Consider the following 26,699-nt stretch of genomic DNA (forward strand, 5'->3'; position numbering starts at 1 on the left):
TAGCATAGTAGCTAAGCAGTTACACATCTTAGAGATGACATATCGGTACGACTACTCATAGTTGATATTGTTTAGCTTGTTTTAATTTGACTATACAAGTGTATAACCCTCGCATTTTCTAGCATCCCCCTACTTCTCCGCCCCATCACGGGTGGTGACAGTCAAGAAGGGAGACACGGCTACTTTGATGTGTAACGTCAATGGTGACACCCCCATCAATGTACGATGGCTCAAGGGGGGTAAAGGGGTTCAACTCTCACCGGCGTCAAATTATAGGTAATGTATGGTAATGTTTGTTGAACATTGAAGTGTTTAAGTTTATTGTTTAAGATATGATTTATCTACGAGACGATGTGTTATTTTTTACGATGTGTTGTTGTTGAACTGTAGGATGTTGATTTGATGATTAGTGTTGTCTAACTACATGTTTGTAGCTTATATTTGTAGAACCCTCCAAATACAGGTTTGTAGCTTATGTTTGTAGAACCACCCAGATACGGGTTTGTAACCTGTTCATGTTTTGTGGGCTGACTAAAGAGGTTGAGTATATGTTTGTAGCTCCATCTACTTACAAAAGGTTTAGTGTATTACAGTTATTCGTTTATTTTTAATATAGTACGTCAAAAGATGTCAAATTAATGTTAAAAGATTTTCTTAGCTGCAGTTTGTGACTTGTTTGCGTAACAAATGCGTTAAAGTATTATTTAAAGAGTTAAAGTATGATGAAGTATGAATCACCGGTGTGGATAAGCAAATTTGTCGGAATGATACTGCTGATAGTAAAATTTACAAACTAATTATTTTTTTAGGCTACAAATAAAGCAAGACAACACTCCTGATGGTGTGGCAGCAGAACTACAGATATCTTCAACGGAGGCCAGTGATAGCGGCGCTTACTTCTGTCAAGCGACCAATCTCTATGGCAAAGATCAACAACTTGTTCAACTACTAGTGCAAGGTACTACATAAAAATTACTGGATTGTGTATTTTTTTTTTGTTAACACAAATATCCAATTGGCTGATTGTTTGCTGGGTGTTTATCAGATGTAATCAAAACGGTAATGATGTAAACTGTGTTTGTCTTCAGAGCCTCCAGAAAGCCCTTCTGACTTGAAAACAGTGATGGTTAGCAGCAGAACTGCCAATATTCAATGGCATCACCAGTCCGGAGAGGTGACAAAGTTCATCGTACAGTACAAGGTAAGTCTATGCACAGCATTGAATATCAACGATTTCAACTCTATTATGATTGCTAAAACATTTGGATTGTAGTATCAAGTGGTGTTTATTGTTTTATATTAAGGAGTTGTGTTGTTTAAATTAGCAATATTGATGTTTGCGTGATATTCTGAGGAATATAATTTGCTAGTCTTAAGACAGGGACACCATGTAACGTATTTTAGGCTGAGAATGGGTAGTAGCTAAGCGTACAATTAAGTAAGATATCATGTATCAATTTTTTACTGTCTAAGACTAGCTGTTTCTTTATTCTGTCCATCAAGGTAATATCTATGGAGAAAATATTCTGTTGGAGTTGTGTTTACATAGAAAGGAGATACATTAACTACTCTTATTACTCCTCAATCACCACTAGATAGTGTAACATATTCCCATAATTGTAAAAATCTCCCACCTCTCCTCTAATTCGTCGTTAGCGATGAGCGTTACTACTTTTCTTGGCCTTGGTGCAAGTTTGACATAGAAAAGTACCAGTCTAAATGTTAGCAACTGAACCATAACATGTCTCCTTTATGCTTACAAGTTTACTTTTCTTTCCATAGCTTTTACTTTTACTCTCATTTGGCATACATTCTAACCTATCACTGATTCTTTTTTTCAGGAGGCAGACGCTTCCTACCAACAACTCGAGTTGAGTGGTCAACTGCGCGGAGCCTTGCTGGAGAACCTCAAGCCTGCCACAAGGTACACCGTCAACGTACAGGCTGAAGGTCCAGCGGGGCGGAGCCGGCCCAGCCAGCCGCTACACTTCCGCACCGAGCCCCAGCGGCCGGCCGGACCACCCCTTAGTGTCAGCGTACGGCCGGTCTCCTCTACTCAGCTGCTAGTCACGTGGGCTCCGCCCCTACCTGAACTGAGGCATGGAGACGTCCAGGGATATTATGTGGGCTTCAGAGAAATCAGGTGGGTTTGTTACTCATATTTTAGTAAGATTAATAAACTTCTCAAGAGGAGAACTCCTTGCCAAAACCCCTAAATCTTTTCTGATTTTTCTAGGGATCGAACTCATCACTCACTATAACTCAAAATTAACCAATAGAATACCGAATCCTTCTATTTCCTGGCTAGACAACTACATCCCCAGACAGATATTAAATAACAACAAAACGTGTCTACTTTTATATTTCCTTAGAATGCGCAGGAGCATGTCTTGGAATTTATAACATAAGCAATATGAAGTCCGAATAAACTACTCTTACGAAGAGTAGTGTGAATAACACTAAGGATAAAAAAGTAATGCTTGAAAAGATACGCATAGGTTCTGTTATAACTGTTAGAACTAGTTGGGCCAATTTGGTAATAAGTTCTGTTAGTTAAACAAAAATATATTTATATTTGCGAAACCAAAACTGACTATAATCAAGAATGTACTTACTGACTATGGTCAGTGATTACAGTATTTGCTTTCAATAAAGTTCACCTAGACTACAATACTCAATAGCTTCGATTTATCATTGCAAGAAAAGATTAAACCAACCCAAGTATAGTGTACTTTGTAATTAAAACAAATTGTATAGCTCTCTTGTGGCTCGTTGGAACATTAAGCTGTAAACTATGGTACGTTGGTACTCTGTGTCTAGTGTATTGTTCGTCGTATCTTTGCTTTTACGTTTCTAAATACGTTATAATCAATTAAAAAAATCAAGGAATATACACAAGTTTTGAACTCACAAAATTGTAAAAAAATAGTATTGCAGTTTCATTAAATAATAGTTTTTAACTTTTTGGTCCTTTTAAATTAACCTGAAAGTACGAATATACGTCAAATAACACTCGTAGGACTATATTTGCACATTTTACTCTCTAGACGGTAACTACATATAAAATATGGTAAGTGGTGATCGATTTTGATTGGATGCTGCAATCATCATCAGACCCAATAGGCGAACCTTGTTGGCCGGTACTTCAGGTAGCCAATAGTATGTCTTCTGTGCCACTTTCGACATCTTCACAGACAGCCAAAAAAACAATCCGGAAGAGGGTACTGGCTGACTTCCACCGCTCATCATAGTTACCACCCAAAATTATTCTATTTTATTTGTTTCATACCAATGAATGTTTCTATCTTCTTACAAATCTTGTTTTCTTTGTATTGTTGAAATTATATTTACTGTTATTGTTGAAGTTCATATATTATTGTTATTTTAAAACTCATATATTTATTGTTATTGTTGGAACTCATATATTTATTGTTTGTCGTTCATTTATTTTTTCACTTACTATTCTTATTTGTTGTTCTTGTTCATGGGTTGTTATTTAAAGTTCTGCTTTGTATACGTCTATTTCGATACTGCTCAAATCAAATTGTATTTACTTACTGCATGTCATTGTCAAAAATTATTTTCTATGTATATGTTTAAGTTAGATTAAGTCATCTATACAACACATTGTAAATTGGTTCTTGACCGTTGGAAGGTAAAATAAATAAATAAATAAATATAATGTATAAGAGATGCCATTGAGATTCTTGTTATTCGCCTATTGGGTCTGATGATGATTGGATTGTCCAATCAAAATCGATCACCACTTACCATATATATCACATGTGTTATTTGACGTAATTTTTTTTTAATTTCAGGTATCTTAATAATACGTACGTTGTTATACTTCCCAATCTTCTTTTCCAGTAGGGGTGTGCAATATGGTCAATATAAGAAAATGCTGAAAGGGTTAACAAAGTATAATCAACACCTAGTAAATCAAATGTAATGTTAAGCATTTAGCAGTAAGCATTATCATAATCGCAAACAGCAAATGCTGATAAGCCACTACCGTTATCATAGACATTAAGGTGAACCCAACACAAATGTTCGTGTTTTTGAAAACAGCTCTAACGACACAGCATTTACCAAAACAGTTATCATTGCATCACCCCTCGCTGAAAGCAACCTTGTGAATTTTGAGTTCTTTATTACTGTATGTGTTTGTTTATTTTATCACATTACACATTTCCATGAATTTTGATTGTACAACTCATTTTCATTTGAGTTCAATAAAAAATATATATAAATTACCTATTTTAGTTTATCAGTATTTATTAGTGTTTTCAGTTAAACACACTTTATGGACTTATGGTATGTCCAATAACATTTTATAAAAACTCCTACGTTCTCATTAGTTTATAAAACTACAATTTAAAATTATTTACATCCGTTGAATTGTGTGAGCTTAAGTAAAATTCAAATTTACCAAACATTTTTATTCGTGAAACTACTAATCTCCGTTGAGCTTCACATCCCTTAAATCCGTGTAGCCATAACGAATAGGCATAATGGGGGTGAATGGACATTGTGAGGAGGAAGAATGGGCATAATGGGGGGAGAATGGGCATAATGAGAAGGAATGGGAATAATGGGGGAAGATTGGGCATAATGGGGGGAGAATGGACATAGTGAGGAGGAAGAATGAGCATAATGGGGGGAGAATGGGCATAATTAAGAGGAAGAATGGGCATAATGCTGGGAGAATGGGCATAATGGGGGAGAATGGGCATAATGAAGAGGAAGAATGGGCATAATGGGGGAGAATGGGCATAATGAAGAGGAAGAATGAGCAAAATGGGGGAGAACGGGCATAATGAAGAGGAAGAATTGGCATAATGGGGGGAGAATGGGCATAATGAGTAGGCAGAGTGAAATTATGGGGGGGGGGAGAATGGGCATAATGAGTAGGGAGAGTGAAATTATGGGGGGGGGAGAATGGGCATAATGAGGAGGAAGAATGGATATGACGATAGTTTTTTAATTGTTTACGTGAATCTTAGTAAACTAACTGCAACCCTGGATATATTTTCACTACATATTGAACTGTTTAGTTTAAACACCTGTAAGTATACTTGGGAAGATCCACATATGTCAAGATCCTTAGGGGAAGGATTAAAGAAAAGGTGATTAATGGAATACTAAATAAACTCCATCCTTAGTGTACATACAATATCTCATCCCTCTTCCCAAAAAACTAATTACAAGTGATAAAGCCCTAGTTCATTTCTTCACAACACACCATCTTTTGTCTACAGCTCCCCCAACGGGAACTACAATATGACAGCAGTTAGTGGAGTCAGTGATGAGGGTGGTGGTGAACTGATACTCTCGGGGCTGCTCAAGTACACCAGGTACGCCGTCGTGGTCCAAGCCTTCAACCAGGTCGGTCAGGGACCTCTGTCGGAACCCGTCTCCGCCCAGACGATGGAGGATGGTGAGTCAGATATGAACCCAATTATGATTAGGGTGGCAATGGGGTGGGGCCTAATCTTATTTTGAATTTGCCACGACGAGAATAGTGTATTGCAACGGTAAAAACTATGGAGTGGCTACCACTAATCTCGAGCTCGGCAGCTTAGTATCTGTTTTTGGTGTTATACCATTTGTATAAGGGATGTTTACACTTTTGGTTCCTCTGTGGAATGTTAAGTTTCTAAGACTCGTTGAAATGGAGGATTTATTAGTTAATATGAAATTTTTGTTTAGGGTGACTGTCAACTTAACCATGTTTCAAATCTTTAAGGTCAATATCTTAAATTACTGTGTCCTAATATGTTTAGAGTAACTTTGAAAACTGCCTCTGGACATAAAAACTAGTATTAACAAAAACTAAGTTCTAAGTTTCTCTAGGAATTGAAATTTTAGGCATTCCAAAAAGTGCAAAGATCAGACATACACGAAAATTACGTATACAATAGTTTCCATCAAATTGCCAAGTTGTATTTATAGATAAAATATATGTTCTCAAAAAATTAAAAAGAAGAAATACAAAATGAGAAAATTCTTAGAAATAAATACATTTAATAAACCACAACAAAATTAGAGTGATAAAACCAAAAATGTATATATTTCAAAACTACATTTATAATAATTAAGCTGAAAGTATCAACTTCAGTGTATTAAATAGATATTCTAATTGGTTGAAGCAAGTTGCAGACGGAAACCACTCTGAGAGTATCTAAGTAACTTCATTAGCTTATATTATTTGAATCTTACTGCAGCAGGGTGCTTTCTCTCCCCCCATCCCTTTCTTCCCTCCCGTTCTCTCCCTTTCACTATCTTTCCTTTATATCAAATTATAACTTATAATAATATAATTATAAGCTGGGAGAGCAAAAATTACATATTTAAGTGTTCAATGAGTTTTAGTTGTTTGACACTACACTGTGTATCTTAAAATACATTTTTAATTCATGTAAATGGAATTATTTTAACCTATAATCTGTATACATGGTAAAATTGCCAATGGAAAAATATTCAAATGGTTTAAGTTCCTGGATTCTACATCTGAGGTGTTAAATGTTCCATGTACAATGAAAATAAATTTTATATCGAATAGGTTGAGAGGGGTGCTCCATACTTTGTCCATATTTATAAACTCATTTTATAAATATTCTCTATATATCCGCATATCCATACCTGGAGCACCAAAACATAAAATAATCAAAATTTTATTTATTGGTAATTTGTTTATGAGTATAACATAATTTTGAATAATTTTTCATATGGTTTGCATGGCTTTATCCACAGATTTGTGCAAGTATATAAGACTCTCAGATGAACAGAAAGAAGCCACTTGGGAAATGTTCAAATTAACTTTCTCAGTTAATGAGTTTTTGTTCCACTCGGCTCCACATTGGTATTTGTTCAAGCGTAAAAATTAATTTTTGAATCGTTGAGTGCTCAGCACGACTAAAGGTTATTAAAAATACTTAAAATATTCCATATGGAATAAAAAATATAGAATATTAATATATATATATATATGAAGTCCTAAATAAAATGATTGGACTGGTGATAATAATTCGAAAGACACCAAAAATGCAATCAACACCTACCTCAGTGTCGTTGTACTTTTTCGAACTGATACGTATCATTACAGTATAATTTCAGGGGTTTGACCTGAACAGATGTAGTAATTTATACCTCAAGAGCATTCTTTTATTTAATTTCTTTTATGGAAACTTATTATTAATCTTTTGCATTTTAAAATAACTGTTTATTTACAGGTAATATTTGCGTGGTAAATTCACACTTAAAGTAATTTTATGTATAAAAAAAATTAAAATATAAAACATCCAAGTGTAAATATATTGAAAGAACTCTCAGTATTTTCTCGTCCACCTGTTCAGTTACAAGGTTTTAAATTTCCAAACCAAAAAGCAGAAGTTTCACACTCTGACTCTTTAGTTGTGATTATTATATTCCTCATTAAAATGTGCCATCCGAATGAACAGCTGCAAACGCTTTTGTGAACGTAAATTGTCAAGTGTTGCCACAGTGAGTTACAGTAGGAAACAAAAGCCTTCAGACACTTGTGAGTTTAACATCATTATAGCTTAGTCGGTGTTGAGGCGACGGAATCATCCAGACTATTCTACAACTTGTTTCTGCTTGTGTTTTATTTTTATTTTACCTTTTGTACGACAAGGCAGCGGTTTTTTTGTGAAATGGTCTTATATGAAATGTCTGTTTGAAGGAGAAAAGTTGTGTAAAAAAGGAAAAAAGTGGTAGTTGTGTTAAAATATTATTTCAGTCTCATTTTTACTTCCTCCCCGGATGCATAGTATGTGGAGAAAGTGTAGTTTTATTTTAATTGTTCGAGTTTGAGTATTAAGTGGAAGTGTCCGATATGGGTCCCCAAGAAGAAAAAGAAGTGGTTTTCGAAGTGATGTCTGTGTGTGTGTGGATGTTGTGAAACGGTGTACAGAGCTATAGACCAAAACTGTAGTCCTATATTGAAGAAATGTTGTATGTGGATAGTAATCCATAGTATCTCCAGGTGGTTTAATACTTTTTTGAAATTTAGATTTTTAATAGTAATCTCCCCATACATACCAAAGTTTCACGAAAAAGAATTTTACGATTGTGAATAAAATTTAGTACGTTTTAGTCCTTTGCACGCTTAACAAACTGTACAACCCCCATTGCTGTAAACATTCAGGTTCAACGGTTATAGCAACTTTAGTGATTTCCTCCATAAAATATCATAGCTACTCCCACCACCTACCCTTTAAAAAGGTTGTTGACCAGCTAATGGTATAAAGTATTTTCCTTGTCTCCTGTAGTGCCCAGCACTCCTTTGTAATACCTACTGCCCTTAACCCCCCCCCCCAACTTACCCTTCGCTCATTTACTAGTACTATTTATTATTGAGTATTTACATACATTTACATGGTAGAAATGTTGGATTGATGATACCGTTTATGTTTCTTGTCTCCTGTAGTGCCCAGCGCTCCACCAGAGGATGTAAGATGCGCTGCTCTCAGTTCCCAGAGTATTCAAATCAGCTGGCATCAACCTCCACACCAGCACACCAACGGCATGGTCTTGGGGTACAGGCTCTTCTATGACACACATGATCAAGGTAAATCCCCGAAAACCTTCAAACTTCAACATTACTTGACTTATCCTTCTTCGTAGGCTCTCCTGTTATCAAGACAGACGCGTCCTTATTACATCTTATTACGGTCTTGTTTACCCTTTTCTTACATATTGTGTGCCCGTTTGGGGTAACGACAAGCTCCAAACTAAGAAAATATTCAAACTGCAAAAAAGAGCAATCAGATTAATCTTCAACTTAAAATACAGAGAGTCTTGTAGATCCGTTTTTCGTAGAAATAATATGCTGACCTTCCCATCAATTTTCATTTTTGAATCCTTGTCATTCTTAAAAAAGAATTCAACAATGTTTCATTATCACGAGTCATCTCACCACAGCTTCAATCTTAGAAATAAATTTGACCTACCTATTCCAAAATCCCGCACCGCTTTTCATAAAAAATAGTCATTCTCCATGTGTATCCATCTTTTCAATTCTCTCCCCAATTCAATCAAGGGCGAACATGATTTAAAAAAATTTAAGCATGGTTTGAGGAAATATTTAGTTGATAAGGAATTTTACAGTGTTTCTTCGTTTTTAAAATGTAAATAGTATGTACCTCTTGAAGTTTGTATCTTTATTTTTATGGGTCTGATTTTATTTGTTTAGTTTTAGTGACTTTTGCCCTGTACATTTCTGTATTATTATGGCAATAAACGATTCTTATTCTTATTCTTATTAATTCATAATCACTTATCGTAAATGAAGGTTTTTAAACGGTTTTTTTAGAAAACTCTCCACTAAAACCACGCCACTTCTCAATCTTTAACGTTTAGGCGTCGTTTTCTATCGTAATTACATACCTCCTCATTATATGTTCGCAGTACTCGACATGGGGGTTGACTCCAGAAAGACCACTGCACTAACAATTGTACTGACGGGTCTGCAGAAGTTCACTAACTACAGTGTGCAAGTACTAGCATTCACCAGAGTTGGGGACGGAGTGCCTTCCAGACCCATCTACTGCCAGACCGAGGAAGACGGTTAGTGTTTGGTGTTTTTTTGTTGTTGTTTAGTTAATAACAAAAACTATTGATTGAATGCAAATTACTAATTTCGTCACGCTGCCCAATGACCTAAGAAAGTTGAGTTGGCGTTCGTTTAGGTCTTGTTTATAGACAAAAGGTCAAGTTTTTTTCGAACTCATCAACTAAAAGATATAAATAAATACATCAGACTATTAAAAAATATTTTCCTTCCAAAATTGCGTATAAATTAATAATTTAAAATGCACGGATGAATTTATATATATGTTTACAGAAATTTTCATATTAAAGTTATCTTCAATAGCACAAGTTTGAATCCTACCAGCTATTGTTCTGTCCACCCTGATCTTCACAACTTGTTCAAATCTTCACTTTTCTCTGTAACTGTTGGAACTAGTAATTAAAGTTGGATTTATTTTGCATATCTTAATATAATTAAATAGCATACAACTTTCGGGATTTTAAATTTTGTGATTTAATTTTTTTTATACCAGGATGGCACTTTTTAATCCAAAATCTTACGAAAACCACCACGAGATCTTCAACATTAGTTCAAATTATATCGTTAGTAGCATATTTGACCAAAAATACCAGGTATTTGAACCTACTTATAATACTTGTTTAAAATTCATCCTGTTCTAATTCATATTTATCTTTTCAGCCCCAGGATCCCCAGCTGATATCAAAGTAGCTGTCAGTTCCTTAACATCCCTGGTTGTATCATGGTTACCTCCTAATGATCCTAACGGCCTTATCACCAAGTACAACCTTTATACTAGGTAAGCAAAGACATCATATTATGATTAGTACATTATATTATAATGTAAATAAATATCAATTATATTATTGATGTGCCGTTGGAGAGTTTTGGATCCAAATGCGACCTATATCAGAAAAAAAAAATCTGGAAGATTGGAAAACCATCACTGACACTGTAGCTTTGTTAACATAGGTACCCAAAACGAGCACTGTCACTGAAAATCGATAAAATATTCCATTAAATTGAGTGTTTGCGTCCTTGTAGGATTTAAATACTATAAATTGGTACGTTTACTTGCATTTTTGCGATCTGGAACGTTGTGGCATTGCTACTAGTTTCGACTCACATACAGGCCACCCACAGGCTAAGAATAATATGTATTCTTCCTACTTGCCTGATTAAGACATCTTACTGGCCTGAGGATGATGACATTTACCTCAAAACTAGTTGCCATACCGCAACATTTCAGATTGTATGAATGCAGGGATTTACAACTTAAAGTAAAAAAATCAATAGATATACTTTTACTGGTGCAGTTACCCTAATTGATCAGGCTGGAGGTTCTTGCAGTAAACCCTTTTGTTTTACAAGGAAATATGGGATTTTTACCACCTCTCCCTCTTTTTACACACTTACAAACATTATTTGGAGTATTTTTAAAGCAAAAACGTTGCATAAACAGATATAAAACGTGGTAAAGCGTAGTGGGTGCAGCCAGATTTCAGTTCATTTAACATTTTTAAATTGCGTTAATAGCTCTGCCATGTCGCGTCTCCTCGCTCTAGTAAGCACGAACATTATTATCTGCGGGTTATTTATAATTGGTCATTAATAAGAATTTTAGTACCTAATCAAAATGTATGTAAACAATTGAGTAAAAAATTTACTAAATAACTATTTACTTTAATACCTAGTAAGCATGTAAATCAGGATTTAAAAAAGGAAACCCATGAAGTATCACAAAATGAAAATGAAATATTAGATATGTCTTGGGTAAATAAAAAGTTTAAATCACCTTTGAGTCTCATTTATTATTTTAAGTACCATCTCAAACGTTAGGGAATTAATTTTCGATTAAATGTATAAACCAATGATTTATTCAGGTGCAGGTACTCTTTGGTTTTCCAAACTATCCTGTAGAGAATGATGTAGAAAAAGCAAACTTTTCATAAACATGTGTGTCAAGCACAATTAGGTATAACAAAGAAAAGCTTAATTTGCGTGCAAAAGTTGCCAAAAACGTTTTTGTTTGGTTAAACTCAAAGCTTTGAAATAAATTAAATTTACATAAATTTCAAAAAGGTAATTTAATATTATTTCAAATAAACAAGCTCTTGAATAGAGCATTAAAAAACATAACCTTAATTTTGTTGGGATGTAAATTTAACACATATTCCCTTTTACGGAAGAATTTAAAAAATGTTACCTCTCTAAGGTGCATTAGCATATCAAATGATATTTTATAAAAAGAACTTCTCGACGAAACTGTTACTTTCCATGATAGTGAGAGTGCTTCAAGAGGCTATTGTTAAAGCCGCTCTTTAAAACTCCATTGTTATTTTGAATAGAGATCAGCAGAAATATTCTGCATCAAAATAAAATCCTGACTCGGCGAAAATGTTTTCGTCGAACGAATATTTTCACAATCGTCGTTGGAACGTGTCGTTTTGAAGAATACGTTCATTTTATTTATCATGAAAACCGTGTTAAAACGTTGGTTGAGTTAGATAAGTCCCATGTCCACTTTAGCATTGTTTCTAATTTTTCAAATTTATTTATTTCTTGTTTTAGTGAAGAAGGTTTAGACATTTTGGTATTGTTATTTTAAATACATTAAATAGTTTTCAAAGTGTCTATTTTGACTTCGATCAAGAATGTGTTCTCGCGTAACTCATGGTTTGTTTTAAGTGTTGTCTTATAAGATTTTTGATTTGTCTTAAACGACAGATATTATACACTTAAACCATAATTCAAAATGTTGCTAAGTACATACTGGCTTTCCTATGATTCTATTATATTTTCTTAGTTTTTTCACGATTGATTCATTTACTAACCAAAGATAAATTTATTTCCTCACAATTAAGATTTTAGATTATTTATTTTTCATAACTGTAAAAATACATACAATACAAATAGATACATGTGACGGTGTTTTGTAGAAAGAAAATGGAACATACAGTTAATTTGTTCTAGTGCCTTCTTATAAAATTTGATACGAATCTCTACAGAGTGTAGGCTTCAAATACAATATTGTGCCTTCACAAACTCTGCCTGAATAAAAAGTAATCTGTTTTAACGATTAACAGCTGATTATTTGTTCCCAGCCCCCTCTGTATGTGTAAGGCTCAAACGTGGTATGCAGCCTTAAAGTTACATTGCGGCTTGTGATGTTTTGCTCAACACTTTGACAGCTGACACGCTTAACATTTGCTCACTGGTTACATTTGAATAATCCATACACAAAGCTATTCAACTATCATCTCATGGAATGTGCATCAGAGGGTTTATAGGACATTATAGTTGCATGAATAATATTATTTTCAGCAAAGGGTAAGAACACCTTTAACAAATTCGTTAAAGGTTTATTCGATACCAAAGATACTTATATACATATAATTACAACAGGCACAAAATTATCTTTGTTAATGGAATACAATAGGTATAACTCGGTCTGTCTTATTTTGACAAATAAAGTTCTCAAGTACAAAAAAGTATGTTTTCTACAATACTACATTATTGTAAGTTACAATACTATATTCCATTTTAATAGCTAAAACTTAATAAATGGCGATGGTTTCATTGTCCTATTAATATAAACTAGCACGTATATTTTTAGGTTTTATCTATCAAGTTTTAGTCTTAAAATGGAAAATATGTTTAACAGGTTGAAGGCCAAATATATGCATAGAGACATAAGATAGACATGCTAATTAATTTTGAAAAAGGGTTGAAATTTATGTTTTATATCACGAATACGCATACGGATTTTAAGACAATAGCTTTACACATTTTGCAATCAAGAACCATAAAAAAGATGAATTTGGCTGCTTTAAATTTCGAAAGTACTCATTTACAGTTAGGGTTGTTTTGGTTTGGAATGAAGTTAACCCTAGTAACAACCTTCAGTAATCATATTTATGGAAATATATTGACCAAATTACTTCTCCACTTCATAAAAAGTATTACATTTAATTTTTTGGCCTGAATACAGAATACAAGCTTTTAGTGATACAGAATCCTTGTATAGACAATTTAATATACTCAGATACCAACAGCCGAATTCTGACAGCGATAGGTTGGATAAACCGTACTCCCTTAAAGATTTGTCGTCCTTCCTGAAGGACTTAGAGATCAACTGAAGACAATTTTAAGTAATATTTTCTGTACGGTATGTGCAGAACTAGTACTGACTAAGACCACTGTTTTATTCCTACTTTACTCCCTTTAAATCCATGTAACACTCACTGAAACGAGCTTCAAATTATACCAAAGAAGAAAATTTACAAAATAAATTAAGTTACAAAAGAATACGTAATATACGTTTAGTATACCCAATCTTGATACAGTCTTCTTTGCAGAGTGGTTGATGGAAGAGAAGAACTTAACCATGGAAAGAGGTCCCTACCCAGTCAACACACGAGCTATGAGGCTAAACAACTTCAACAACACGTAGAATACCAGTTCTGGGTAACCGCTTCTACTAGGGTGGGCGAAGGTCAAAGTTCTCGAGTTGTTGCTCACATGCCCACGAGTAGAGGTAAGATAGGCTCCATGTAAGATTATTATATATTGTTTCAAGAGTGGTGAGCGGGATTCGCATGCGCACAAAAACACTTCCCCCACCCCCTTTTGTTATTTTGTATAGTCATCTCATATCAAGAATGAATTGAAAATTTTACTCTACCTACATATATATTTATCTTAATAGAACCCACATATTAGTAGGTCGTTGATAGCATTTGAATTATAAATGCGTAAAATGTTTACTATTTCCCCTATATTATTTTAGCAAGCCAATTAATAATAATTTATAACATTTAATGACTAAATATAAATAAATGAACAGCAAAAAATATTTAGCAGCCATAAAAGATAAAATAGGTTTAAAACTGCATAGAGTTTATACCTTATTAAAAAAATATGCTGACCGTATTGGGTAAGGTCCAGAAATGGTTCAGTGTCCATAAATTGTATTGCCAGATCCATTGAATTCTGTTCTTTTATTAATTTTGTCACCAAATTTTCTAGCTTGAATAAAACTCCTTTATATAGGATTACACTGCATTGATGCGATTGAATATTATGTTTTGTAGTTTTAATATGCTATGAAGGGATTAATCTATCGCATAACTTGTTTCTATTAAACAAAATTTCCGTGAATATTTTCATGTGTGAAAATTCTTGATATTTTAGAACCTAGTCTTGTGTTCTTTGTGTTGATTTCTAACTATTCTTTGTCTTCTCTCCACAGTTCCCGCCAAAATAACCTCGTTTGGCGGGCTGGTGCTGCGCCCCTGGAGGAGTTCCGTCTCCCTCCCCTGTCACCTGGTGGGAACTCCTCTGCCACGACGTGAGTGGCTACGAGACGACCGTCCCCTCCAGGCTGCGGGTCACAGCCATAACACACAGCTGATGGAGTCTGGGGAGTTGGTGGTGTCAGGGCTGCAGAGATCTGACAGTGACAACTATACATGTAGAGTGGAGAACAACTTGGGCTCTGACAGTATACACTACACTCTGGTGGTGCAAGGTAGGCAAATTGACTACACGTACCTATTTGATCGTAAATATTGAAAATTAGTTTGATATTTATAACATATTTACTCTATTTTTCTTAAAAATTAAAATATACATGCTGTGTGCAAAACTTCTGCCACAACAATCACAAGAAGATTTAAATTACATTATAAACTCAACTTTAACATAAATAACCTAAATAATATTCAACTATATCCATAAAATGGAAACAACTAAACCTGTACAGGAAATATATGGAAACTCTAATGTTAGATTAGAGCATATTTCAAATATGAAAATAATTGAGATATGTTTTGCTTCTTGTGCTATAACAAATCCAATTTGACATCTTACATCAAATACTCTTGAAGAATAAAAACACATCATGCAAAGTTCACTTATCTGTGGTTGTCTGAAAGCCTCAAATCTTATTTGCAAACCGATCAAGACAGGTTACTTTGTAAGTCCCGCTAAGTTTCTGCAAACTTGTCGTTTTATCGTCTGCGAAATTTGCATCTTGAATTTATATAATTTTACTGTTTCACTCAACAATAAATTGTTTCATTGTTTTGTTTAATATTGTTAATACTTTGTATTGATTGAAACTTCAATTACGTAGCTAAAGGTGTTTTTTATTCAATAAAGTGGTTTAGATCCTAAAATAAATCTAGTATCAGCCGGATTTATATATATAGAACAACATTATAAAAGGACAAGTAGCAGTAAAAAGGTTTACAGTTAAGTAAAAAATATTGACACATTTTACTGTGTTTTTTGTACGGAATATAAAAAGATGTTGTGGTAAAATATATTTTTAAGTTGGTAAATTTTAAGATATTTTACCATAATAGAAGTTGTTAGTTCATTAAAATACAATATAAATCATACGTACAGAGGTTAATCTGGACCAAAGTGAGGATTTGGAATATAGCTTTAAAATCCAAATAAAAATATTTAAAAATTCAGATTAACCCTTATTTTAGCTCTAATATTTTTTTAAAAAACTATTTTTCTCTTAATTCTGTATTTTCCCTCTTTTACTTTTTTAGTGTCTACACTAGTAAAAATTTGAATTCAAATCACAAAACCTTTTTTGGAAAAGCGGTCCTAATACTTCAATTCTTGTATAATGGTCGAACCCGTCAGTTTTGCCATTGAATTCGAGACTTTATTCTAATTCTTCTTTAGTCAGGATATATAAGTGTAGCCTGTTAAATCAAATACTCATTTTAAGCTTTTGTAGACTCATCTCATTTTGCATTTTCATGTCTACAAATAACCCTCAGCCCGTTTTTTGGAATGTATTTAGCAAAGCAAGGGCTGAGCTGATACAGTACAAGAATGATAAATATTAGTGGGGGAGCGAGCTGTTCTAGTGGTAGAGCGCGGGCCTTCGGTGCGCGAGGTCCTGGGTTCAAATCCCACCAATCGTCAATGGATTTTATCCATATGATAATGCCGCAACCCTCTAGGACTAGCCTGAAGTAATATGTAAAAAAAGTTCCGGGCTAGAACTAGCGTCCTAGGATAAGAGGTTGGGACAAAAAAAGTGTTACAGCGACGCAAACCACCAATATCGTTCCAGTAGATCATAGTCAGCTGTTCTAGGTAGCCTCATTAGGAACTGTGGTTAAATTGTACAACGTCTATTGTTATTACAGTGCCTCCCAGTGCTCCAGTGTTGTACGTCACCAGTGCCACTAGCGCCAGTATCCTGCTCCATTGGAAGGCCGGTGACAACGGCAACGCCGCAATCACGGCATATACCCTCAACTACCGCAGAGCACACGGTGACTTGCAGGAGCTGTCGCTGTCAAGGAGGACTACGGGGTATGAGCTTAAGGTGGGTAAAGTTTGCCAGGGTGTGGTGTGAATAGACACCAGGGAAACGTATCTATATTTTGAAACTTTATATAAAAAAAAAACCTGTTAAAGTTATACTTAAATATTTTAGAAATATGATTTGTGTATAAATATGATTATGAAAGAAATGACTAAACCAAAGTACTTATCATTAATATCTACTAGAAGATACATGCATAAAATATCGAAATCATTTGCAGTCTTAGTGACCTGAACGAAACCTAACATATTAGCCTAGATAATTACTGGCAACAAAAAGTCATTATTTACAGCTCCACTTCTATTTTCCTTTAACTAGGTAGTAGTTGTTTCAAACAAATTCACCATTATTGAGATTATTTTTAACGCATCCGGTGGCAGAACAGCAATTAAGCCAACAGCAATGTTATCTTGAAAAAAAATATTTACCTAACTTTTTGGTGAACGTCTACAGATCAGTTCCTCAAGTAGAAGCCCCCACTTGCTCTAGGTGTCAATTATGCCTTGGTCATCTGGATTTAGAGGATTTTGGAAAAATTTTGTGTTGATGAAATAGAAGAGAGAGTCTTACTTTGTTTAGGTCTATTAAAGGAATAGAGGAAGGCAAACCCTCATGACAGATTTCTGAATAGGTTCCACCAAGTAGGATTAAAATTATTTTCTAACATTTAAGTTTAGAAACATGTAATAATGACCTGATGGTTTTATTACAGGGTCTCTTGTGTGGCAGCACATACCACATCTACTTGTCTGTTCACAACCATCTCGGAAGTTCACCTCCAAGCCCTACTTTATCTGTCAGGACCCAGGGACAGTACCCGGGGACTCCGCCCGCCTCTACCTTCCTCACCCCGAACTCCACCTCCGTCATGCTGCGCCTCCACGTCTGGCCGGACAACGGGTGTCCTCTGTTGTATTTCGTGGTCCGCTACAGACAAGCCAACGGCCCGGAGTGGATACTGGGTTAGTTCGGAGCGATGTTATATTATTGCAGATAGTATGTATTTAACTTATTGTTTTGGCTTTTCCCTGAACTGACAAGACAAATAGAGGTGTAATTTACCTTTAGTTACGTCCCAGTCCAAATTTAGTTGTCCTTTACTTCAACAAAATTTTTGACGTTGGTCACGTCATGATCAACGATTTGTCATCTGCGTGATCTGTCTGGGTAAGTTAAACCACTATAGCCTGAATAAAATATGTATGATCATGAGACTCTTGTTAGGTTACAAAACTAAACGTTTAATCAGTATGACTTACATAGTCGTCTTTATCAAGTTGTAAAATGTGTTCCTAATTCAATGGAAAACTTAACAATTGTATAGCTTATTTGTATTACGGTTACGATTGCTTAGAGCCATTAAAGTATTACGTTGTAAACTAACTAGTACCGCAAAATACTGCAGTAAGTAAAATCTGCGTGCATAAATATATTTTGCGATTTGGGAGAAAGAAGAAGAGCGTGGAGTAAACATCTACCAACGTTGTAAGAGCTTTAACACCAATCTCAATATACCTTTTTTCTTAAAAATTAAGTCTTGAGTATCTACAAAACTGCTAAAGATTGTCAAAAGATATTGGGCAACGATAAAACATTAATAGCCCCCAAATTACATTCTTACAGATTACTCTGCAAAGTACGTCTTTAGCCCTCTCTGATTTCTGAACCATATTTTCAGTTTCAAACAATCTGAAACCTCAGAGACGGTACACCATGACTGGTCTGCTGCCTTCTACAGAATACCTTCTGCAAGTAGAAGCACACAACATCGCTGGCTCGTCCACTGGTGACTACACGTTCTACACGCTCACTAAAGATGGAGGTATGACTGGTTTTGAATCATAAAAGCACGCATTTTAACACTGTTTTATGAGAATAACGTTGGATGAATTCCTTTTTTAAAATCTGTCATTTTCATATCGTAGGTTTAATTGTGGTTTTACAATCAGAGATGTCCTAATGAAGTTTGTAAACTCCAAAAACATTAGATTAGGAGAATACAGAAAAAAAACTCCGACTAAAAAAACTAATATCTTAGTATACCCTAAATTTGAATATCATAAACATTCCTACTTTGACAAAGGCTATTATGAAAGACATCGAGCTTTAGGAATAAATGATTGCCTTCTTACAGTGGAATAAAAAAATACACATTTGAAAATACATTATAAAGGTTATATTGTTTTACTGACTTTTTAAATCTGAATTTTAAATTAGCTTTTATTATAAACCCATAAAACGACTAAATTCTCTTGGTGGACAACTGTTTCATATAATTCTAACTAAAAAAGTTTTACTGTCAAAACGTTTATTGAAAATAAAATTAAACTCCTGTTGAAACATCTTTAATATCAAGCCAGGTATAAAAATTAAAATCAGAAACAGTTTAAAAGGATGCTGTAATTAAGACGAAAGTTTTTCCATCATTACAGAACCTGGCGTTTAACATCAAACATTTATAACGTCGGAGCCGCTTTAAACTGTTTATTCCCTCCGACGGCGAATATTACGATGATATTGCCTGGAATATATCATTTCTCGAAATGAGTTTTAATTGCCAACGTTTATTCTTTTTCCATTTTCCCGTAACCGTTAAATGACCTATTCAATTTTCAAGAGGTAACTTTTAGTAGCGTTTTATTTGCGCGTATATTTGTTTGCATCATATTTAATCCATGGATGGGAATTTTAAAGGGGTTTCATATGAAGTGCATAAGGCTCATAGTGTTTAAAATTTTGTTGTTTTTAATTGCAATCAGTAATATATTTACTTCACTAACTACTTGTTTTACATTCTTTATGGAATGTTACGTTCCATATACTCCATCTCGTTTTAATACCTACTGGTGAAAATATAATAGTTATGATACAATTTTGGGTGTTTTCGAACGACGAGTTTGTACAGACTACAAAGATTTTTTTTATTAACATGGAAATAATAGTTTAATGAACGTTGTTGGTTAGTTTACATATGGAGAGTAGCCATCACAATGTGTTCATGGTAAGACCTGATTCTATAAGATGTCTGTATTCAACTTTTTAGCGTGACTATGAGTGTTTAGTTTGATCCTTTGAATACTTTGCAACACTCAGCTGTACTGATCATTATGACGTCATTTTCAGAACTTCCTCCACCAGAACTAATACGTAGAGGGCAGCTGTCTAAGCCGTTCTACACGGACTTCCGCGTTCTTCTCCCGCTGCTGGTAGCTACCCTAGGACTGCTGGCAGTCGCCGCTGCCTTCTTACTGTGCAGAAAAACAAGTGAGTATCAGATCAATACACCATAAATGGTAGTTTTATTCGTGTTCTCTTTTCAACTCTTGTTCTTGAAAATGAATCTTTGTCCATTGTCAATCAGGTCATCAAAGGTTACTAATCCTCAAGAAATCCTTTGAATTTTAGGCCAAACTGATCCCGAATATACCTGTAGTATGGACCTGAACCAATCTAAAAAATGTAACTTTCATGAACATGTCAATTTCAGAGTATCAAGACATTTGGAACCCTAAAAAATTCCAGTTTGTAAAATGTATGCCCTTTAAACCTCCGAACATTTTCAAAAAGGAAGCTTCCCTTGTTTTAATTTGCTCTGTGCAAATTAAGGTGATGTAAATTATAAATTTGCAATATATAAACAAATATTGAACCTAATTGGGATATTTTACTTACTTTCCGTAGCAGTCCCAACCTCACCTGTCCTAATTACCTTTCAATCAATTATGCTTGATAAGCTGCGGTTGATGAATTTTGACCTTGAGTCTACCTCTTCTCAATAAAACCGAACCTAACCTAACATAACCTAACTTTATTTACATAGTCGTCATTTGGATTGGTAAATTGTTTTAGTGACATGCCTCTTTTATAAAAGATCCTCAACCATCATTTTTAGTAAAAAATACATTTTCATAATCTGCATTTTTCTAACGCAACAGGACGAGAGAGGCCAGTAAAGGAGACTTTAGACAACCAGCAGAACGCTGAAGCTCAGAGAGAGCGATACTACGCCACCATACATAAGGTGGCACTTCAGGCGAACTCGGACAAAATACCAGGTGAGTGAAGTTTTCGTATTTTTTCCTTTCTTGTCTTTTTAGACTTTTAAGGTCACGGCTAGTCAAAGTAATAGCCAGCATTTTGCAGAATGTAGTCATGTTCGTTTTAGCATTACAGTACTTAAGTACTTGTGTAGGCCAAAGACGAGACAAGAGTATAACTAATCACATTTAAATTACTTTGATGATAAGCAGTTCGTCAATTCCCTATCCTAAGCGTAATACATTTGTTATACTATGCATCCATCCAGCTACGAACAATTAATTACCTTATAAGTTGTGTGGTCAAAAAGCATGGATCCAATAATAATCCTTTCAAGTATCAAACAGACCAACTAGAGCCAATTATTATGTAACAGCATCGTCTAGAACAGAAACAAATATCAAAATTGAATTGCATTTCGAAATTGTTTGACATTGTAATGAGACAGACGTCTTAACAGAACTCGAGCTGTGTAATGCTTTCTCTTTGAAGTGGTACTTGTATTATTAGGCAACGAGGTGGTATTATCTCTTCGATTCTGCACTTCACATCAATATAATATTATAGATATATTATTTAGGGTTAAAAAGACTAATTTGATCGTTTTACTTTCCCTATGATATATAATGCAATCTAATCTCTTAACCTATAAAGGCTGTTGTTAGAAAAAAAGATCGATAGCAAATTACTTTTAACGTCTGACGATATCAAGTTTTATAATTTAAATGTGGAAAGACATTCTTAAATTTTCAAGCATATGAGTATCACAACTCAGACAATATCTTCTGAGTCTTTCCAACACCAAACTGAAGATTGGCAATTAATGTCACTCCTTATACGTACTAGACGGGGTCAGAAATAATTTGGATTGATTTTACAATACTGTCTTTAGGAAATGTAGGTTGACTTCGGTTAGGTTAGGCTTAGTTACTTTAAGTTAGGTTAGGCTAGGCTAGGGCTTTTTAGAAATAGGACATACAAAATACTGCAATTACATATTGTCACAAACAAAATATATAGGGGTGGTGAATTAACAAAAACGACCCAAACCATGTGTTCCTTGTTCCACAGAGACCTCAGAGGACATATCTCCGTACGCCACGTTCCAGCTGGCCGACCCCAACAACACCCTGCTTCACAGCTTCATGTATCACGAGCAAGCTATGACTGAGGGTTGTGCCTCCCCCCCTCCACCAGGGGTAGGTCCACGACACTTCTCTGTACGTACACCCTTCTCACTCACACTTACATACAACTACGGATACGACAACGTTAGAAATATTGAAAATCGGTGAAATATTTAGTAAGATATTTTTGTGAATCCGACTCCTCTTACATGTGAAATGCCACTATAATAGATTGCGTTTAGATTTCGTGTCTACAGATATAAATAATAAGTTTTAAAGCATCGATTTATGATAATTAACCTAATTATCAATATCAAGATTTACCCCTCATATGAGATGAATGGTAAATGTATTTAACTTTATTTAAGGATAAATTTAGTCAATGTTCCTTAGCCAAATTACGTATTTCTAACGTTGTGTATTCTTAAAATAGCTTGGTTTAGCATGCAATATTACTCGTTGATCATCAATATTGTTCAAAACTCCATCATTTTCTGTAATCATGACACTCATCACAAAAAGCACTCTTCAAAACATCTTTACTGCACATTTACATGTAACCCTGTAAGTGTATGCACAATACTACTAGCTTAAATAAGTAACTATATTAAGTTACGAAGACATTAATGTAATCCCTTGCCAGAAGATTTGAGCTTTATAAAGCTTCTTAAGGAGCCCCATAATTCCTATAAAAATATTTGAAGATGAGTAAACAATCTTTATTGTTCTTTTATAACAATTTATCCCTAAAAACAGAACATTTAAAATTTAAAATATTTAATTTGTTGAGAGCTGTTTGTGATTAACACCTGTTCCTAGTTCAATGGGGCTATGATTCTTTTTGTAGTAATTGTAAGTCATTGTTCCTAGTTCTTGGACGTAATAACCTTTCAACATTTTGTTGTGCAGTTTCTGCCTCTTAGATTTACCATGTTTTGGAGTCATTATTTAATTCCACAATAAATGTCTTAAACTTATACCTTTCGGCATTTCTCTCATACGTTGCTGGTTTCTTCAAGGACCGCAGAAGGTGTAGCCATGCATGTAACGATCAAGCCTAGTAATATTGTAACAATCGAAATACGATTAAGCCACTCTGCTTTCAGAGCTCCAAGGTGCGACGCGCCCGAAGACGCAGCAGCCGTAAGACTGACGCAGAAACTGACGAGTCAGACAGCGAAGCAGATCAGCTGACTAGCAGCCGGACTGAGAGCTCCAATCAGCTGGACGCTGCTAAGCAGCGGCAAAGCCAGTGTATGGCCAACATTATATATTACGTAGTTTAGGTTAGCCTCTAGTAACTCTAGAGCTAGTTTGGTAAGGGTCAAACTGGAATGAGTAGACTGTAGATGAAAGATGTCCAATACCGATGGGATAATGGATAACTCTGTATGATGACCGTGGTGTCCATAAAGGGTTTTCTATACTTGCATTGAAAAAGAGAAAAGACTTAGAAAAAAAGGATATAAAATCATGCCTACATAGATTTTTGAAGATGAGTGTTAGAAAAATAAAAATTGTCCTATAAAATTCAGGTTATTGGATAAAACTTGTTAATTTTGAGCAGGACTTCATTTTAAATCATGATTTAAACGGAACCCCGATCATTCATTTCTGTGTTTAGCCAAATAAAACGTCCAGTAGGAAATATAAGTTGACTAAATTAGTATGCAGCTATGTATGTTTCTGTTAATCTAGTATCCTATTATTGAACACTTCACATCTCCTCCATATTCATTGAATGGTGCAACAATTTCTTCACTAATATTCTATTTAATGTCTGTATCTATTTAGACTTCATCTATCATGGAGCACAGTCAAGCACATCTTCAGATATTTCACCAATGTCTGAACAGAAGTCTCTACCAAGGAGGGGAGGACGATCAAGGTACGTGTAAACTAAGATCATGCCTTAAATCAAACTCTGTGAACCATAGTGATTATGAAGAAATTACAAACTTTTTGAAGAGTTTCTAAATAATGTTTTAGGGATATTGTCCTTAAATTATAGACCTATATTATATGTACCAGTCTTTGGTATAGCCAGTGAGTACAAATAAGTAAAATCATGTGACAGGCCTCGGACAAATTAATGTACCTTTGGTTTTAAAAGTATTTTTAAATTACAACCATCACAAATTTCAATATTTTTCCCAGATGGCTGTCACCCGGCAAGTCGGCCATGAGGACTTCGCTGTCCATAGCAGAAACGTCGTTTAGAGGCGCTCCGACACAGAGTTCAGAGCTGAGTGAAGCGGAGTGTGACATTGACACTATCAAGAAACTCAAACTCGGACTGCGATCTAGTTTGTGGTCAAGACCAACCAACCACAACCAAGCGTCAGACTACTCTATAGCCGTCTAGCCAGACCGACGGGCCCTTCAGTCCATAAATGAAGTGATTTGAGCATCTAGTGTTGGTTTGGGGTATGAATTGAAACCATCTAACGTTTGTTCAAGACCTCCCAACAACTAAAAATCAAACGTCTTTTATTCATAAAGCTATATCGTTGGGCCTGTCTGCAAGCAAATTGAAGTTATTGTCTACTTTTGAAAGGAGGAGTGAAATTTATCGGGAACACCAAAAAAGGCATCAGACTACACGTCAAACCAGACCGTAGGGCCTTCTGTGTGTATTTGAAGTGATCCAAACCTGTAGCGTTGATTAGTAAGAGAAACCATCTTGAAGGACTTGTTTTTGGTATTTACCAACCAAATATCAGACCAATCTACTACAACCATCTAGTCAGACTACCAACATTTTTAGTCAGGAATTGGAGTGATCAGCGTCTGTAGACATAAAAGAGTGGAAAGGGGTAGAAGAAATATCTATCCTAGAGACAACAACGGCTTTACTTATACCACTTCATGTGTTGTGGATGTTTTATGTTTCGAACTCTTCGGACTATTAGTGAAAAGGGTAAAACAGGAGTAGAGACTAAGGGTAAAAGTGAGGATTTAGTTTTATGTGAGTTATCCTATTCTACAGAACTGCCTAAGCCACAAACGACGCATTTATCGGTTGTTTAATGTCAGACTAACATCAGACGAGTGTATAGGTGTGACTAACCTGAGATGTGGTCAAAAATATAAACTCTAACATAATTTTGAATTATAAAAACAATTAGACATTAAAAAAATATATGAACTATAATTTGAGTTGAAACAGACTTGTTCTTTTTCAACAAGAAGTGATCTGAGGGACATTCTCATTAAACATTTATTACTACTTAAACATATCTGGATACTATTAAATTAAATGTTAATGTTAAATGTAAAAACATGACTGTGATGTATGTTTAAACCCGTGTTTTCTTTATTTTCTTTCTGTTCACGTTTTATCTGCTGATTTTACATGCTTTTAGTTTGGTGGAAATGTTAACATTATTTTCATAACAGGTATAAAAATCATGTTAAGTTTACAAAACAAAGTGTACTGGAGACAAAATGCTATTTCCTTCTTTCATTTTAATAAATTTAGACTACATGTCAGAAATAATATTGTTTCAACTATTCACGGCAACATGGTAAAAATTTGCTCAATTAATTGAGTATTATAAATGTGTTCAAAGTGTAAATATGTACATACGAATAAAAATCACTTGTAAATCATTCTTGATATTGCATTTTATATGTAACATACTGTGGAGATTGTATAACACTAATGTATAGTTTGGTTGTCTTTGAGATTTTTTACGATATTACTTAGAAATAAGAAGGAAAGTGAGTGAAGACTGCAATGAACAGTGAGTGACCTTAAACTTTAGGGGTGGATGATTATTTTGGAGAATTATCTAGTATCCATTTTTTTCCTTTTATTCGAATGTCATAATACATTTTAAGAACTTTTGATCTTTAGTTCCCACTTTATATTACTAGTAAATTATTGTGGTATCACAATATTTGAATTATTTGTAGAGTAAAAGAAAGATTGCCACCAAAAGGTACGAATGTATTTTATATTTTTTATTAAAAAAACAAATATCAAATAGCAAATAATGTTTAAAATATCTTCGGTTTTTTCAGTTTATTTAATAACATTTTAAAATATGGATTTTACTACAATAAAATTATTCCATATGAAAAAATTTTATCCGACTCAAAGTCGTAATTTGTAAACAAATTTGTATTAGTCAAGTGACATTGTATCTTTATTCCTAAAATAAGCATCCACCCAGTTGTTAATCATAGAGAGCATAGCAATCAAATATGGATGGAGTATTGTTGATTGGGGAAATGTATAAATGAGTTGCCAAAGATTCAAAGTCTACCATAGTTATAACATGTGTATTAAACTAACTTTTAATGTATTGGTTTTTCATGTATTTTACAAAGAGTGGACTATCTAAAATAAACAACTATTTAGATATAAAGTGTATTCCTTATTTAATTTCTTCCTAAGGCAAGTTAAACTGCACAGAGTTTGTTTAATCGCATAACACATATTTTTGTTAAGACACTAGAGACATCTGTTAATAAGATATAAAGGTGTGTTAAGTATAATCAAAAACATGTAACTATAGTAAAACTTATGTGGCAGAAACCTGTAGGAAATTTACTAGTTGAGTCAACCATGATAAACCTAACTTCATCCTGATCTCCT

The 26,699-nt window shown here is 34.4% G+C and overlaps 1 protein-coding gene across 4 annotated transcripts in view; it reads left to right on the top strand.

Annotated features, from left to right (window-relative positions):
* Positions 1–26,088, top strand: part of LOC128994141 (cell adhesion molecule Dscam2-like) — a 125,231-nt gene extending 99,143 nt beyond the window's left edge. For 2 of the 4 annotated variants that reach the window (XM_054418444.1, XM_054418443.1), the window contains exons 15-33: positions 123–276; positions 810–958; positions 1,089–1,201; positions 1,842–2,143; positions 5,259–5,437; positions 8,450–8,590; positions 9,430–9,588; positions 10,253–10,370; positions 13,930–14,108; positions 14,823–15,101; positions 16,750–16,931; positions 17,644–17,893; positions 18,610–18,753; positions 20,055–20,195; positions 20,867–20,986; positions 22,041–22,189; positions 23,203–23,350; positions 23,891–23,984; positions 24,254–26,088. In XM_054418444.1, coding sequence (XP_054274419.1) covers positions 123–276; positions 810–958; positions 1,089–1,201; positions 1,842–2,143; positions 5,259–5,437; positions 8,450–8,590; positions 9,430–9,588; positions 10,253–10,370; positions 13,930–14,108; positions 14,823–15,101; positions 16,750–16,931; positions 17,644–17,893; positions 18,610–18,753; positions 20,055–20,195; positions 20,867–20,986; positions 22,041–22,189; positions 23,203–23,350; positions 23,891–23,984; positions 24,254–24,461 — 3,209 coding nt within the window. In that variant the 3' untranslated portion in view covers positions 24,462–26,088. The remainder of the gene's footprint in view (positions 1–122; positions 277–809; positions 959–1,088; positions 1,202–1,841; positions 2,144–5,258; positions 5,438–8,449; positions 8,591–9,429; positions 9,589–10,252; positions 10,371–13,929; positions 14,109–14,822; positions 15,102–16,749; positions 16,932–17,643; positions 17,894–18,609; positions 18,754–20,054; positions 20,196–20,866; positions 20,987–22,040; positions 22,190–23,202; positions 23,351–23,890; positions 23,985–24,253) is intronic. The other 2 variants (XM_054418447.1, XM_054418445.1) reach the window with 1 other exon arrangement.
* Positions 26,089–26,699: the final 611 nt, after the last annotated feature.

This window comes from Macrosteles quadrilineatus, unplaced genomic scaffold, assembly GCF_028750875.1.
Source record: "Macrosteles quadrilineatus isolate MER2022 unplaced genomic scaffold, UCM_ALF_1.0 Scaffold_5__1_contigs__length_97177068, whole genome shotgun sequence".
Classification (NCBI taxonomy): Eukaryota; Metazoa; Arthropoda; class Insecta; order Hemiptera; family Cicadellidae; genus Macrosteles; species Macrosteles quadrilineatus.